This window comes from Lissotriton vulgaris, chromosome 2_1, assembly GCF_964263255.1.
Source record: "Lissotriton vulgaris chromosome 2_1, aLisVul1.2, whole genome shotgun sequence".
Lineage (NCBI taxonomy): Eukaryota > Metazoa > Chordata > Amphibia > Caudata > Salamandridae > Lissotriton > Lissotriton vulgaris.
Genome location: NC_141687.1, coordinates 58,962,721 through 58,980,093, shown reverse-complemented (window position 1 = coordinate 58,980,093; position 17,373 = coordinate 58,962,721). Strand labels below are relative to the sequence as shown.

At 51.9% G+C, this 17,373-nt stretch overlaps 1 protein-coding gene across 1 annotated transcript in view; it reads left to right on the top strand.

Moving 5' to 3' along the window:
* PLCD4 (phospholipase C delta 4) overlaps window positions 1-16,162 on the top strand; it is a 380,183-nt gene extending 364,021 nt beyond the window's left edge. Inside the window, exons 16-17 of the mRNA XM_086954454.1 lie at window positions 9,843-9,992; window positions 11,440-16,162. Of these exons, the coding sequence (XP_086810580.1) occupies window positions 9,843-9,992; window positions 11,440-11,531 (242 nt within the window). The 3' untranslated portion in view covers window positions 11,532-16,162. The remainder of the gene's footprint in view (window positions 1-9,842; window positions 9,993-11,439) is intronic.
* The last annotated feature ends 1,211 nt before the right edge of the window (window positions 16,163-17,373 follow it).

The following is a 17,373-nucleotide window of genomic DNA, read 5'->3' as shown; positions in this document are numbered from 1 at the left end:
TTCCTGTGGTGTGTCCTTCTGCTTTTGTGATGCAATGGTTGGACATTACCTGTTCACAATAAGTGTGGAACTGGTAAATTAATATTCTGAATTTTTTGAAAGTTTAGTTCCTCTGAAATCTCTCAAATTTGTATAGCCTAATTTAGGTTATCAGAAGCGGGTTTACTTGTATGAAAAGCTTGATAATGTGTGCAGGTAGAGGCCCGATCCGTGCAGCTGGCACGGATCGGGGTGGCGGGTGGGGGAACTATGTAGCGGGGTTGAGATGGGGGAAAGAAAAGGTAAATACCAGTTACCTCTTCACCGTGTCGCTCCTCCTCAATGAGTCTTTCCTCCTCGGTCCTCCCTCCACCGGAACAGGAAGCACCTAGGCTTCCAGGCTCCCCCTAGCCAATTACGACTCAGCAAAGTAGCGTTGTGATTAGTTTGAGCACTGTGGTTCGGCACTCAGATGGGGACTGGGGGCCTGGGCTTGTTCTCCACCCAGGCTGTAATGCAGTCTGGGTGGAGAACATGCAAAGTGCACATGAATGTTTAGCCGACTCGAGACTGCCGGTCAAACATTAATGCACACTTTACAGAATGCCCACTACTACTCCCCTGCACTGAGAGCAGAGCAGCCCAGCGAAAATGTTGCACTGCCGCTGCAGAAAAAATAAAATGACAGTAACACTGAGTTATTATCACTTTATTTTTCCTTTATTTAAACTACTTAAAGCAGTGGGGCGACGTGGAACCGCCACTGGGCAGAGGTGGTTCAAAACCTCTCATCGAGCATGTTAGGAGACTGACCACCTCTGCTTGGGAGTTCAGACTGCAATATCCACTTGGCCAAGTCCCAGCCAGTAGGAGAAAGAACCAGAGCATGTCTGTTCTGCATAATTCAGCATCTTTATGAAAGAAGTATTCTTGAAGCATATCCCCAGCATGGCTGCCAACTTCCAGAGCTCCAGCCCTTTCTATCTGCTTGGCGGGATGCCTTTGTACATTGTTGTTTCCCAAGAATTCTACCTCTTTTTCCACCTATTTGACTGAAGCTCTAGTGAGCGCTTTGATTTCCTATTGGCTTTGTCAATCACATGTCTCCCACCTATGCTGCAGGTCAGAGGTTCTTGCAGATCCCAATTTCAAGAGCATATCCTACAAGGATGGGAGCAAAGGGTGTTCAATCGACAAAATGTTCCAGTCCCTTCTCAGTCCATCAGTAGCGATCCTAGACCGGTGCCCGGCAGACTGACCCATCCATTGACCATGAGTCTGACGCGAGTTCAGAGGACACTGTGAAAAGACTGCTTGAACAACATAAAGTCCTTCCCTGGTCTTACACGCGAAGCTATGGTTCACCTAGGACTTCAAGTCCATGGGATGCACCCCTACATAGAAAGGGTGTGCTGGTATCCATCTTTCTGCATACAATAGTCAGACGTCTTTGGCTCCTCTCCAGGAAGGCGCTGTTGAGGGCTCCAGTGATACCTGCAGTAACCTCACCATTCCACCCAGGGCAAAGGAGACTGACAACATTTGGTGCATTAGACCCTCCGGCTCAGTGGTGTGCGGTGTCCTCTGTCTCCAGCCAGCCAGGATATCTATGCGCATCCAGACACAACCAAGAGCATAAGTGGATTTGCAACAAGTGCTTCTGAACATCATTTGTATCTCTGCTGCATGGGATATCTACATGCCAACATCATATCTCAGAAATGTGCTCTTGATCAGATGTTCACTTTGACTAGGCCTTACTAAAGAACTTGTTTTACTAGGTGTTAGACGGGGACCCTGAGGGTCGGCCGAGGACAGGGGAGAGGCCTCCGGTGAGGACCGTCTCCAGCGATCGTACAGACGAGTACTTCCCTCCCACAGACGGACACCACACAAGGATAAGGTCAACACTCTTTATATATGATTCTTGAAGAAAGGTTATCAGCGATACAGTGAGGTCGGGACACGAGGGTCCTATCAATTCTAGTCTCTTGAAGGGGAAAGGGTAGCGGGACAGTCTGGGTACCGGTCTGGTACTGAGGTGGCAAGATGGGTAGCTCACAATCCTCGAGCTCGGAGTTCTGGAAGGTCGGGCCGCGGCAGCGCCAGCAGGCTAGGATGGTAAGTCTCACTTGAGAAGGGCCGCGGCAGCGCCAGCAGGCAAAGGCGATGGTTCACACAAGGATGGGCCGCGGCAGCGCCAGCAGGTCCCGACGAAGATGTAGGTTGCAGAGGGCCGCGGCAGCGCCAGCAGGCAGGAACGATGGTTCACGAGGGTGGGCCGCGGCAGCGCCAGCAGGTCCCGACAAGGATGTAGGTTGCAGAGGGCCGCGGCAGCGCCAGCAGGTCCCGACGAAGATGTAGGTTGCAGAGGGCCTTGGCAGCGCCAGCAGGTCCCGACGAAGATGTAGGTTGCAGAGGGCCGCGGCAGCGCCAGCAGGCAGGAACGATGATTCTCAAGGCAGGGCTGCGGCAGCGCCAGCAGTCCGTCAAGGATGAGTTCTTCTAGGTGTCTCTCGACTCCAGGATACAACTGCCTTCCTGCTCTGGAGCTGCCCCAGTTATAGGTCTGGCCTCCTTTGATGTCCGGACCCTCGCCCTTGGAGGTCGGGAGGTCCGGGTTGAGGGAGTCCAGACACCTAGCAGGGGGGTGGAGCCAGCGCCCGGGGAGGCTGGGGGCGATCGGCACCTGGCGGGGGAGAGCCATCGACACTCCTCTCTCCCATTGACCTGCCAAGTGGTCCGTTCACCTCCTGGGTGGATGGTGGTGCCTCGATGTCGGGGCCTGGCCGGGCCCAGGGTTGGGGTCGAGCTGAGGCCACGCGACCTCGTGGTGCAGTGCCCAAGATGGCGACGGCCGGGGCAATGCTGCTGATGGTGGCCCGGGCCGGCCGATGTCGGGGTGTTCGGGAGCAGGCGTCCCGTTGGGGACGGGTTGCGGGTTGCTTCTGTGGGTTGCCGGGGTGGTTCTTCTGGAGACACCGGGAGAGCCGGTGTTCGGGTCTTATTATGCGGGGAGGGAGCGGCCTCTTCACGAGGCCTGTCCAACATGCGTCCCCCCCAGCTGAAGGCAGGGAGAGTCACCCATCTTCTTGGGTACTCTCCTCGCCGAGGCGGAAAAAGCGTGACAGGCCGTCCACGTTGGCGTGGTCTTGGCCAGGGCGATGCTCCACAGTGAAGTCCATCCCTTGCAAGGAGATGGACCATCGCAACAGTTTTGGGTTCTCCCCCCGCATCTGCATTAGCCATTGCAGGGGTCTATGGTCTGTTTGTACCCTGAAATGGGTACCGAAGAGGTAGGGCCGGAGTTTCTTGAGGGCCCATACTACTGCGAAGGCCTCCCGCTCGATGGTGCTCCAGCGCTGCTCTCGGGCCAGCAGGCGTCGGCTGATGAAGGCCACTGGTTGATCGACTCCCTCGGCGTTGAGTTGAGAGAGTACTGCCCCAATGCCATGATCTGAGGCGTCCGTCTGGACGATAAATTCCCGGCTGTAGTCGGGGGCCTGGAGCACGGGGGCAGTGCACATGGCGGCCTTCAACTTCTCAAAGGCCGCTTCACAGTCCGGAGTCCAGTTGACGGTTTTGGGGTTTTTCTTGGAGGTGAGTTCTGTGAGGGGCCCCACAATGCTGCCATAGTCCTTTACAAACCGCCGGTAGTATCCGGTGAGCCCTAGGAAGGCTCGGACCTCGGTTTGAGTGACAGGGGGTTGCCAGGACTGGATGGCAGCGATCTTGAGCGGAAGGGGGGCCACCAGACCGCTCCCCACTTGGTGTCCGAGAAAGGTCACGGACCCCTGGCCAATCTGACATTTGCTGGCTTTGATGGTGAGGCCGGCCTGCTGGAGGGCGTGCAGGACTTCTCGGAGGTGGTGAAGATGGTCTGCCCAGTGACGACTGTACACAGCGATATCGTCCAGGTAGGCGGCGCTGAATTCTTCGAAGCCCGCCAATACCTGGTTCACAAGTCGTTGGAACGTAGCTGGAGCGTTTTTCATGCCGAATGGCATCACTTTGAAGTGGTAGTGGCCATCCGGGGTAGAGAAGGCGGATCGTTCTTGAGCCCTGGGGGTGAGGCCGATCTGCCAGTAGCCTGCTGTTAGATCGAAGATGCTCAGATAGCGGGCAGCCCCCATGCGGTCAACCAGCTCATCCGCCCGGGGGATGGGGTGAGCGTCGGTTCGGGTAACAGCGTTCAGGCCCCGATAGTCTACACAGAACCGGAGCTCGGGGGCGACGCCCGGGGCGGCAGCCTTGGGGACCAGTACGACTGGGCTGGCCCAGGGGCTGTCGGATGGCTCGATCACCCCTAGAGCCAGCATTTTGGAGACTTCGTCCTTGATGCAGGTGCGCACCCGATCTGGCACTCGGTACGCCCTGTGTCGAATAGGTGGACTATCCCCAGTGTCCATGTCGTGAAGGCACCAGGGGGTGACCCTGGGGTGAGGGAGAACAGATTCGCAAATTGTAGCAGGAGAGCCCGGCAGTCTTGGCGTTGTTCTGGGGACAAGGCCCCGGAGAGTCTGACCCCTTCCACTGAGCCATCTTTTTCACGGGTCCTCAGTAGGTCTGGGAGGGGCTCGGAGTCTTCTTCCGTCCCACTATCTGTTGCCATTAGCAGGCTGAGCTCCGAGCGTACGAAGTGGGGTTTGAGTCTGTTGTCGTGGAGGACTCGGAGTGGGTTCCGGGGGGACTCCATGTCTATTAGGTAGGTGACAGGGCCCTTGCGCTCTATCACCTTGAAGGGTCCTGTCCATTTGTCCTGCAGGGCACAAGGTTCGACTGGAGACATCACCCATACTTGCTGGCCTGGCTCGAACTCAATGGAGGAGGCATGTTGATCGTACCATTTCTTCATGTCCTCCTGACTGGCCTCAAGATTGGCTTTGGCGAGTTCCCTGAATCGCCGGGTCTGGTTGCGGAGGGTCAGGAGATACTTGTATACGTCCGGAGGGGTCTTTTGGGGGGCCATCTCCCATCCTTCCTTGACCAGGCTGAGGGGGCCCCGGACGGGGTGTCCGTACAGGAGCTCGAAGGGGCTGAAGCCGAGGGATTTCTGGAGAACTTCTCGATAGGCGAAGAGGAGGCACGGGAGCAGTACGTCCCATTGGCGACGTAGGGGTTCTTCCAGGCCCATGATCATTCCCTTGAGAGTACGGTTAAACCGCTCGACCAGTCCGTTTCCTTGTGGGTGATAAGGGGTCGTGAACTGGTAGGAGACCCCGCACTGCTGCCAGAGAGACCTCATGTACTTTGAGATGAAGTTCGTGCCCCTGTCGCTGACGACCTTCCGGGGGAAGCCCACTCGAGAGAAGATCCCCATCAGGGCTCGGCCTACCACGGGTGCTGTCACTGTCCGAAGAGGAATGGCCTCGGGGTACCGGGTGGCGTGGTCCACCAGGACTAGGATGAACCGGTGCCCCTGGGCCGTTCGGGGGTCTAGGGGCCCCACAATGTCTATTCCCACCCGTTCGAACGGGGTGGTGACGACAGGAAAGGGTTGCAAGGGTGCTTTGATCTTTCGGCCGCTCTTCCCGCTGGCCTGGCAGGTAGGGCAGGCCCGGCAGTGGTTGGAGACATCATTTCGCATTTTGGGCCAGTAAAAGTGTGTTACCAGGCGGTTGTATGTTTTGTCTTGTCCCAAGTGTCCAGCAAGGGGGACATCGTGTGCTAAGTTCAAAAGGAAGTCTCTGAAGCGGAGGGGCACCACCAGCACCCGACTGGCCCCCAGCTCAGCAATTCTTTGCTCGCTGTAGAGCAGGTCATTGTCCCAATAAATCCAGTGGGCCCCTGCGGTGTCTCCTGCGCTCTGGGCGAGGGCTTGCTGCCGGAGTCCCTCGAGGGAGGGACAGGACTTCTGTTCCTGTCGGAATTGTTCCTGGGTGGGACCACCCTCTTGACGCCACTGGGCCAGTTCGGGAAGGTCTTGGAGGTGAACGGGCCCTTCTTCGCTTTGCCCTGGGGGATTGGCACTTAGGGCGTCTCCCTCCGGGACGATCGGGGGAGGAGGTTCTGGCCATTCGGGTTCTTCGGGACTGGAGATGGTGCGGGCGGCCATGGACCGGGTCGTTATGCAGGCCCATTCAGGGAGGCCCAACATCCCCAGGTGTTCTCTTCTTTCGACGGCTGCTCAGGGGGAACTTTTGAGGTCGTTTCCCAGGAGGCAGTCCACGGGGGCATCATCACGGACAGTCACCTTCTGCATTCCGGACACTCCTCCCCACTCGAAGGGGACGCAGGCCATCCGACACAGGCTTTCTGAGTTATCGGCTGATCGGACGGGGCAAAGGACGTTTGGCAAGATCTGCTCCGGGGTTACCAGATGACAGCGGACTGCCGTCACACTGGCCCCGGTGTCGCGTAGGGCTTCAGCTTTGCACCCATTGATGTTCACCCACTGGCTGTATTTTCTCGTATTGGCGGGTAGGGGAGCCCGCAGAATCATGTCTCTTTCCCCTAGGCAGACCAGGGACATGGCGGCTGGTTCCCACTCGGGCTGTTCCTGCTCGTATTCTTCATAACCCTCTGGGGCTTGCTCTTCTCCCAGGGCGGCGGCAGCGACCTGGCGGGGTATAGGATTCTGGTTCTTCGGGCAATTAGGGTCGTTGGCATAGTGGCCGGTCCGCTGGCACCGATGGCAAGTAACGTTGGCTCGGAACCCCGGACATATCGGGGGGTTTCTCCTGCCTGCCGGGGGCGGGGTGTGGCTGGCGGGAGCCGCCGGGACGGCGTCTCTGCCCCGACCCTGGCCTCCTCCTCCTCGGGGGCGATGGGGACCTTGGTTGTTTCGGTTTGGTTCGCTGGGTCCGCTTCGGGCAACTCGAGTGCTTTCACATCGGTCAGCTTCGGCGGCGAGTTGCCGAGGTTCAGTCAGTTTACTGTCGAGGAGGTGCTGCCTGAGCTCGACGAAGCAATTGTTGGAGAGGTGCTCCCACACAATGAGGTTAAAGAGTTGTTCGTAGGTGGTTACCTGGCTGCCCTTGATCCACCCCTCGAATGCTCTGCTGAAAAAGTTCACGTACTCCACCCAAGTTGTACCCGGGATCCGTTTGCAGTCGCGGAACCACTGGCGGTACATTTCGGGCGTGAGTCCGTATCGAGTGAGGAGGGCGGCCTTCATGTGGTCGTAGGAGGTCATCTGATGGTCCGGGAGTTGCAGCAGGGCGTCGCGCCCTTCGTTGACGAACCTCCCCCATAACCCGGCTCCCCAGTCACTTCGCGAAATCCGGTGGGAGATCATGGCTATCTCGTAGGCTTTGAACCATTGCTGGATATCGTCGTTCCGATAATACTCTCTGACGACATCCTTGGGGATGTGGACTTTAGGGTCTGTAGTGCCAGGAGTGTTCGGGCGCTCGGGCACCCCGAGCTCTTTATTCTGTTTCCGAAGCTCTATTTCTGCTAGATTGTGCTCATGTTCGTAGGCCAGTTTTTTCTCTTCTAACTCCCTCTGTTTTTGCTTCTCTTCCCGCTCCTCTCGGAGCCGCAAGTGTTCCAATGTTATCTTTTGTTCCGCCAACTACAGTTCTCCATCCAACCGAAGTCGAGCTAGCTCTAGTTCATGGAGTCTGCTTTTCTCTCGTTCTCGGATCTCCTCCGGGGAGAGACCCGATCTCCTTCCTTCTGTCGGAGTGGTGCTTGTTTCCGGCGCTTCGAGGTTTTGGTTCTGGGGTACGGACGTACCCGTCTCCACCCAAGACTCCAGGGCCTGTTTGAAGTCTTCTTTCGTGCTTAGTCCTGTGGTAGCAATGCCTAGTTCTATACAAAATTGTTTTAGCTCTCGGTGGTTGTACTCTTCTAATTTCTCCATCTGGAATTTTTCTGTGGATCCGCTCTCTTTGGTTGTCATTGTGGTTGAGTTGTGGGGTGAGTTACTCTCTGTACGATTACGCGTTGGTTCGGATAGCGCCGCTGGCCACCAATGTTAGACGGGGACCCTGAGGGTCGGCCGAGGACAGGGGAGAGGCCTCCGGTGAGGACCGTCTCCAGCGATCGTACAGACGAGTACTTCCCCCCCACAGACGGACACCACACAAGGATAAGGTCAACACTCTTTATATATGATTCTTGAAGAAAGGTTATCAGCGATAAAGTGAGGTCGGGACACGAGGGTCCTCTCAATTCTAGTCTCTTGAAGGGGAAAGGGTAGCGAGTTCTGGTAGGTCGGGCCGCGGCAGCGCCAGCAGGCTAGGATGCTAAGTCTCACTTGAGAAGGGCCGCGGCAGCGCCAGCAGGCAAAGGCGATGGTTCACACAAGGATGGGCCGCGGCAGCGCCAGCAGGTAGGAACAATGGTTCACGAGGGTGGGCCGCGGCAGCGCCAGCAGGTCCCGACGAGGATGTAGGTTGCAGAGGGCCGCGGCAGCGCCAGCAGGTCCCGACGAAGATGTAGGTTGCAGAGGGCCGCGGCAGCGCCAGCAGGTCCCGACGAAGATGTAGGTTGCAGAGGGCCGCGGCAGCGCCAGCAGGCAGGAACAATGAATCTCAAGGCAGGGCTGCGGCAGCGCCAGCAGTCCGTCAAGGATGAGTTCTTCTAGGTGTCTCTCGACTCCAGGATACAACTGCCTTCCTGCTCTGGAGCTGCCCCAGTTATAGGTCTGGCCTCCTTTGATGTCCGGACCCTCGCTCTTGGAGGTCGGGAGGTCCGTGATGAGGGAGTCCAGACACCCAGCAGGGGGGTGGAGCCAGCGCCCGGGGAGGCTGGGGGCGATCGGCACCTGGCGGGGGAGAGCCATCGACACTCCTCTCTCCCATTGACCTGCCCAGTGGTCCGTTCACCTCCTGGGTGGATGGTGGTGCCTCGATGTCGGGGCCTGGCCAGGCCCAGGGTTGGGGTCGAGCTGAGGCCACGCGGCCTCGTTGTGCAGTGCCCAAGATGGCGACGGCCGGGGCAATGCTGCTGATGGTGGCCCGGGCCGGCCGATGTCGGGGTGTTCGGGAGCAGGCGTCCCGTTGGGGACGGGTTGCGGGTTGCTTCTGTGGGTTGCCGGGGTGGTTCTTCTGGAGACACCGGGAGAGCCGGTGTTCGGGTCTTATTATGCGGGGAGGGAGCGGCCTCTTCACGAGGCCTGTCCAACACTAGGGCTGTTTTGTGGTCTCTCTGCGGCCTCCTGAAGGCCTTAACGACTGCTTTAATTTCTTTCAATGATTATGTACAAGTAAGTATGTCACTCACACCTGTGACTATTGTACTCCTAGTTTAATTGACCCAAGTGCCATCCTTGCCTGCTGTTTGCACATTGCCTGGCTTTTGGTTATGAAAGGGGTTAGAGTCCTGAAATGTGTGGGGCTATTGGGAGGTGGTGCTTGGGGCGTGATTGTATTCCAGTGAGAGGGCCCGACTCTGCAAACAGGCTTTAATTTGCTCATAGAAGCAGATAGAAGATGCATAGAGGTGCTATGGTCTCCTGGATGAGATGAACATTCTGTGAGTTTGAAACAAGAATTGTGAACCAGGAGAGCAATAGACAGGAGATATGGCCTAGTGACAAAACAACATATCTTCTATCCTTGAGACTTGTGTCCTAATCCCGACTTGACCAAACATTGTGTGATTCTCGGCACACATCTTCTTCTTAAATTGTAAATCTGTGTAAACATGTCTGTATGTCCAATGTACTGTATCTGTCACATGCTGTCAATGTGTTGTCCCAGTCATTGCAAGTAAACACCACCAGAGATCAACATAACCAGTTCCCTCCCCATGTCATATCTACAGCTTTCTTGCTGCAAACAGTGTTGATGGTGGAAATGTTTCTTTTACAAATAAATACAATTAAAAGTTTTAAGTCCATGATGAGTGACTTTTCCTTTCTACAGCAGTAACCTTCCTCCCTGACCGCGTCGATTCTCTTTCTTTACCCTCAGGATTTAATCCGGTCTGGAATGAAACTCTCCACTTCAATATCCACGTCCCCGAGCTGGCACTTGTGCGCTTTGTGGTGAAGGACCACGACCTTGCCACAAAGAACGACTTTGTCGGGCAGTACACACTGCCGTTCACGAGCATCAGACCAGGTGAGATATTCTCTTATGGTGGCAGAGGACCGACAGGCGTGATGTGAGGTCCTCCCAGCTGTTGCATGGATTTAATGGGCATAGAGTGTGTGTGAACTAGAGACTGAAGCCCTCTACAGCTGGCCAGATGCCCAGGCATGGTTCTTTCATTGTCCAAAGGTTATTGTACAGCGTCACAACAGTGACCTCCTGCTCTAACTCAAGTCGCCTTGTAGACCACGCCACTGTCAGTGAATGGAGATGGAGTGACCCTGGGGAGGGTGGAGTGATAGCCCAGGCTGGACTAATGTGCAGATCAGGAATGTAAATGTATAGGCATTTATATAGCGCACTACTTACCCGTAGGGTCCCAAGGCGCTTCGACCGCTGCGAAACCCTTCCTGGCTTCCCTGAGAGATGGTCCCTTAATGGGTATCTCCAGGGTGAGACCAGGCATCCCCGGCGGTCTGGTGGGGCCGTTAGTGAAGATAAGGCAAGCTAATGCCCAGAGTTGCCGAGTGTGATCGCTGATCAGAGTGGGCACCGAGGCGAGAGAATTATCGAGTCCGCTGACCCTGGTCCAGAAACCTGCCGCGCCGGGAATCGAACCCTGGTCCCGGGCCGTCCTCTGCTCTCGGGTCTGCCGCCTCTAACCAGTGAGCCACACTACTTCACTATGAATAAGAAGACATTGAGGTCTACTATCTTATAATCAGCTCTGCAGGATCTGGATTTGCACCAGTAAGAATGAGGCTAGATGCTCTGAGAACTTAACATCTCTGAGAACAGGAGGCTGGAGGTTCACTCCTTACACATGGACAGCAGCGAATACCAACATGACAGTAACATGACTCCTACCAGAAAATGTAGAGGGTCTTTTTTTGTCTTCCTATCTTTTCCCCATCTATTGTTAGTTGTGAGATGGGGGCTATCCCAGAAGCAGACTCCAAATGCCCCACAATTGTAAACTGTTTGTGGAAGGTATGGGTGCTGCACAATATAGTTTCAGACTGGCCTCTCAATTTAGACTTTTAAATTGGTACCATTTTCAGTTGTGCCTGCTCTGGACAAGGCTGTATATGGAAGTATGGGTCCTGCACAGAACAGCATACAAGTGTCCTGAGATGCTGTTGAATTCTCTTAGCATGTTAAGTACCTATTTGGTTTTGAGATTGATATGTAACTGCATGTGGTGGGAAGGATTCAGGCATGCCAAATAGAAATGGCGCAATTGCAGCTACAAAATGTTTCCATGATGTGGCTCTTGGTATAGCGAAAGAAGCCTCCTCAGAGGGAGAAACGTCTGCCACAGCTGCAGCCATCTTTAAATATGTCTGACCTTCTTCCGCCTGTGTGAAAATGTGTTTATATTAGACCTAATGTCAGTGAACCCCCAGCTCTCATTGAATGACTGAGCATTGCAATGTACTTGTACAAGAATGCTTATTTCAAGTTATTCCACTTGCAGGCTATCGACACATCCACCTTCTCTCCAAAGATGGCACCAAGATCCCGCCCGCCACTGTTTTCGTCCATATAAAGATCAGAAGCCATGTATAAACTGCTGAGGGTGTGCGAGGACCATACCCGTGCTTCTTTTTGAACCCCACAGCCGCCAGAGGACTGACCCCGGGGACTGTAGAGAATGCTGCAGACGGTGTACACCCGACCGCTCAATGCACAGCAATGCTGAAAATGGTCCGTCTGTATACCTCACCTGCTAAATCCTGGCTTTGCACTTCAATGCTGACCGCTATGTATATATATTTTTTTATTGTGTACATTGTACAGTTTTTGTTGCTGCTGTTTTTGTTACATGGTTTTCCGACCTGTAAGATATTGATGGTTCTGTGGTTGCCGGGTACATTATAAGTATGTAGCCCTGTGCCACAGACATCTAATGTACATATAATATTTAATCTATGCTTTTATTTATTTGTTCCTACTTGTACATTACCAACAGTATTGCGCCACTGGGGATTTATTTTTTTACATTTGGGCCCTTGACTGATTAGCATGGTATTTTCTGTATCCTGTTTCTGTTGGTGCAAAGATATTGCTAATTTTAACATGTATATGCACTCAGCAGAGGCAAAGGTTTTTAATAGATGGTTTTTTCAGTGCACTGGCAAATGTTTCTAGCATGCCTATTTGTGTAGCTCCGCCCTTCTGCTACATGGCTCCCTGCGTCAGTTTCACGCCCACACAGGCCTGGCCACGTGCTCTGGTCGACCTGCAACGTTGCGTAATACCCTGTTTTAGCCCAGTTGCTGCATTGTGGCCAGCCCATTTGACAGTGTTAATTGTACATTTCTGTTTTATTTATTTTTATTTATGTATGTATGATTATATATTCCGTCTGAAATACTGCTGTTGATTATGTTGATTATGCAACTTTTTGTAGGAAAAAAAAGGTTAAGCAGGGAGGATTGTACTACAGGGTAAAGGAACATGAAGGGAAATATGTCTGATGTAATAATGTACAACCCCCTCAGTCAGAGGGGGGGAGGAGTCTAATTTAGCATTTTCACTTACAGATAATATTGATAAATCTTGTCTATCACAAACTAACTTATTTAAAGCCCAGCGGGGAGCTCCGCAAACCATCCAGGGTGGCGGCGGCTCAGCCATGCCAGTTTGGAGGAGGACCGCCTGCTTTATAGTGGTCACTTTCAGGGTCATTGCTGTCAGCCAGCCGCAGTGACCGGGCCAAACTGGGGAACCCAAAGCAAACCCCCCAAAAATTCCCAAACCACCCCTGCTCCCTTCCTCTCCTCCCTCAAACTCTTCTTCTCTTTCCATCCATCCATTCTCTCTCCTTCCCTCTGAATCGTTTTCCGCTCGGGTTGCTTCCTCTCTACCTCCCCCCTTCCTTCCCTCTCTCTTGAAACCTCCTCGTGCCTGCTGGGATTGACCTCAGAGAGTTGGGGACAGTAACAGAAGTCCCCTCTCAAAACAAAGGGGCATTAGAGAGCCCCTCCACTTAAAACAGAATAGTAACTCAAAGGGCCAATATGGCCTTCCATCATTATCGGGCAGAACACAAGTTTGTGTTTTTTAATCATGTGCCAGGGTCTGGACAGTTAAATGTAGGAACGGCACAGTTGCGTGGGCACATTTTTAGTTGCATGTCAAGTGTAAAGTCTATGTTTATCTGTCTTATACACTACTAGCAGGGTGTTTCCTTGCAGGGATATTGTAGGCGATTTATACATTTTTAGCCATTGTCAGATGAAGACACTGACCCAGGGACACTGTGTTGTTTTTGGCATGATTTTTGAGTGCCTTCCCTGTAGTGTAAATGCTCCACCAATGATGAGAAGCAGGAGCGAGCGGCCATTGTTACCCAATGGCTCGTGGTGGAAGCTTACGCGAGGCAACTCCTGTTTTCTTTTAGTATGCTTTTTATTTTTTTTATGGAGTTTTATATAGCGCAAACTTGACCCGACGGCATCGGGTATCAGAGCGCTTTACATAGCACCAGTTTCGTTACACAAGGACATATTCATTTTTGTTAGGCAAAGGGAGATTAAGTGATTTGCCCAGAATCACAGGATGTTCAGCGTCATTGCCAAGACTCGCACCGGGTCCTCAGATTCGAGGTCGACCGCCCTAGCCAACTCCTCTCCCCATGTGTAGCCGAGAAGGCACGCAGCTAGTTTGACAATAATTTTTGGGCCGTAACACCCCTGTTTTTTTAACCAGATGATTACACTGGCTAGTCCCCATACACTGAAGCTCTATGGATTGGGCTTTCATTCAGTTGTGAAAAGAAAAAAAATCCTTTTGGGGTGTGGGAAACTTTTGAGTTACTGTGACAGTGACAGATGCACCAGGAGCAGTTCTGGGCTTTCAAAACCGGCTCCAGCCCACTGGGGAAATGCCCGGTGGAATAAAAGGCCTGTCCGGCCCTGGCAGTGTCATTGCAGCCAGTCAGTATTTGTTTTTCTATTTTACAAACAAACCCACAAAGTGTGGTGGTGGTGGGGGGGTTATGAAATATAAAAACAATGGCACTGTTTTTTCCGCTGTTGGAGGGGGCTGCGCATGCCAGCCATGCCTCTGATGGTGGACCCAGGCATTAGAAGGTCCCTCCATACTTAGGGGTCCTTGTAGTGCACGGAAGCAGGGGACCCTATTCACTGCCTAAATGTGGCAGGTGAAACGCGACTTTTGATTAGTGTGACATCAGCTAATTTATGAATATCCTGCTGTTGACTAATTTTAAAGGACTCCCTACATTTTATAGTGCTGTTTAAATAATAAGTGTTATCATCAACCAGCAAAGATTTCCAAGATAACGTCTATAAAAATAAACACCGAGCAAACATGTATAGATCCAAATCATTTGACCTTCAAGAATCCTAGATTTGCCCCTAAATATGTTAGTACTAGACTTCTAGGTAGATGATTCCATACACCAGTGGAATGTGAGTTTAGCTAGATTTGGGCATTGTTAATAGATGATGGGGATTTTTTTTCCGTCTTTATTTTCGAGTCTTTTTAGTAGTTTATATTTTTTTAATGTATATTTTAACCTTGAGCCTTCAATAGTTCATATTTTATTGACCTCCCATGGATGAAAGGATGACACGTTATTTAAGAATTAGGAATTGGTGCAATATTTATCACCTGGTAAAATGCATATTCTCTTAAACAGAATTTATTTGGTGCAAAAAATACCACCAAAAGAAGGAATTTTTATAAGGCGAAATAATATAGGCGTTGCAACTTACTGCACCAAAATCTGTATCTCCCAGTATTTACCAAGCATCTTTCACCTGGCAGTGACCAGCAGCTTTCACCTGACGAAAGTTATCCGGGGATGCAATTTTTATCACAATACTCATAATTCTGATATGCAAAGTAACAAGAGATATTGCACATATTGAAGTTTAACAGACAGCTGGTGAGGAGGCTCTCTGCTGGGATTTCATCCTGGGGCCTGCAGGTTCTACATAGAGCTCTGCTGCAGGGGAGTTAACCCACCAAGCAATCCCTTCTGAAGTGTTGTTTAATAATAATATGCTGAGCAGGAGTTTGAGAGTTCTGTGCCTTGTTGAGACTGTGTAGATTGTAGAATGGTTGTTCATGACAGAGAAGAGCTAGGAAGCCATTGGGCCTTAGTTTGTAATGTTCTGACCTCCTTTTAATATTTGGACAAACCTCTCTCCTAAACAGGCAGCGCTTCTCATTGATTGGACATGTTTCTGTTCATGGACCTTACTCAAGAGCAGCACTTGAAAGAAAAGCCTTTACCCTCCACAATAATGGTGGATACTGTAGCACAGAAACACATTTGAATTAGAAATGTGACCTAATGCTACCACAGACTGCACCCCTGCTACCACCAGGTGTACCCAAGGGGATGACTATAAGCAATCCCATATAAATGAAACCCAAACTGTCTGGAGCACACAACCATATGAAAGTATTATGCATCATTTGGAAAAGTACAGGAGGTTTGTATTTCAATATTAGATTAAAAATCACATTACAGCAACAGGTAGATGCCCCCTCATTTGGTGTACATAGAATGAACCCAAATATATAGGAGAATACCCGCCACAGTAAGTTCCAACAGTAATGTTCTACACATGGGACACAATACAACAAAAATAGCATGTTCTAAAGTTTTCCAGTAATGCACTGCTTGTGTGTCACATGTACGACTTGGCAATACTGTTACTCTATGCGAAATATACTGCCGCATCGGATGCATGGAAAACTGTCCCGGGTACTTCATTGCACACTATAACTAAATACTTCACATAGATATATGTATATGATGCAACGTACTGTCCTTGTGCTTGAGTACGTTGGCACCTGTCCCCACCACTTCATTCCCCTTTGGCTAAGGGGGATCTCACCCCTTTGGATAATCTGTTGGGAGAATCAGGCCAGGTTTAGTCTTGTCTACTCCCCCTTGTGATGGACAGTTTCCATGGAGATGTGTTTGTATGTTTTTATGCCATCCTCCCACACACGACTCCAGGTACCCCTTTTTGCCCAACACCTCTCAGCTAGGTGTTGCAAGCTGTGTCCCCCTTTGTCTCCTACATTCCGTCCAGAACCTTTCATTACCAAGTGTACGAAATATATAAGGAATTTGCAAGAAAAATAATACTGAATTGTTTCTAAATGTCTGCTACATCACATGCAAAGAATAAACCTCGAAGGATGCCCGAAGTGAACACTTGTGCACTGTTTTTGTTCATCCAGTACGTGTTACGAGGCTGACACCCTGGAGTACGGGTTGTGTTTAATACCTGCCAGGTCTCGCTGTTTTATATCTTTTAAATCTTTATTTGCTGCTATCTTGCTGATATTTTGTTAATTGTGCTTTAGCCTACCGGGCTCGAGGGAACACCACTGTTTTCCGTCCTTCCTGATTCCCTGTAGACGCCGAGCAGGGGCGCTGCTGATTGGAGGGATAGAAGGCAGGGAACGGGGCTGTGATTGGGCGGGCGGACTCAGGAATGGCATTTAACTCGGGCTTGCTGTGACCGCGCGCAGCGGGGTACGCCTAAGGCAAGCTGTCTGCGCCCGTCCGCGCTCGGATCGGGCTCCGGGCCAGTCCCCCTGATTCTGGTTCACCAGGTATGCTAAATTATTCTCCTAGCCTGCTCAAAAGCCTGGATACAGGGGGAGGGAAAGCTTGTTGTCCGAGGTTTACACCGAGTATTGGGCCTGGAGAGCTGGCAGATTTGTGCTCTAGCTGCTGCGGCCTGCTACATGAAATCCTGGCCTACCCCAGCAATTTTCCATTCAGGGAGATGAAGGGCCTTTCGAAGCCTGGCACGGTTGCACCCCCCCCCCCCCCCGAAATGTCTACTGCTAAACGCCAGGTCATTGGTTAAACATAGCCTGGAGCGTAGTCTATTGCTGGAGGATCACCAAATTATGATGGTGTTCATTACGGAGGCATGGACCGATAGCACTTCAGGCCCTGACATTGTGAAGGCCCTGTCGGCCAATTTTGTGTGCTATACACTGGACCGACATTCCACAAGGGGGGGGGGCTGGCTATTATTCACCATAGTAGCCTTGAGCCCTCGTTCTCTAAAGCCTCCAGTGACGCATGTGAAGCATTGTCCATCAGTGTGCACCTTTCCCCCCATAACACCTTTAAAGTAATGTTAATCTATCGTCCTCCAGGGCCCAGGGGCCCGTTTTTAGACTTGCTTGCCGATCTGTTGGAGGAAGGGTTATGTGCAAACACCTTTACGATTATGGGAGATTTCAATTTCCACCTGGAGAATGCTGTAGATGCAGACACTGAAAGACTTATGGATCTTTTGGGAGGAGGAGGGCTTGACCAAAGGGTGGTAGGCCCGACGCACATAGTGGGGCACACGTTAGATGGCATCTTCTCCAACAATTCCAGTTTGGATTTGCTGGA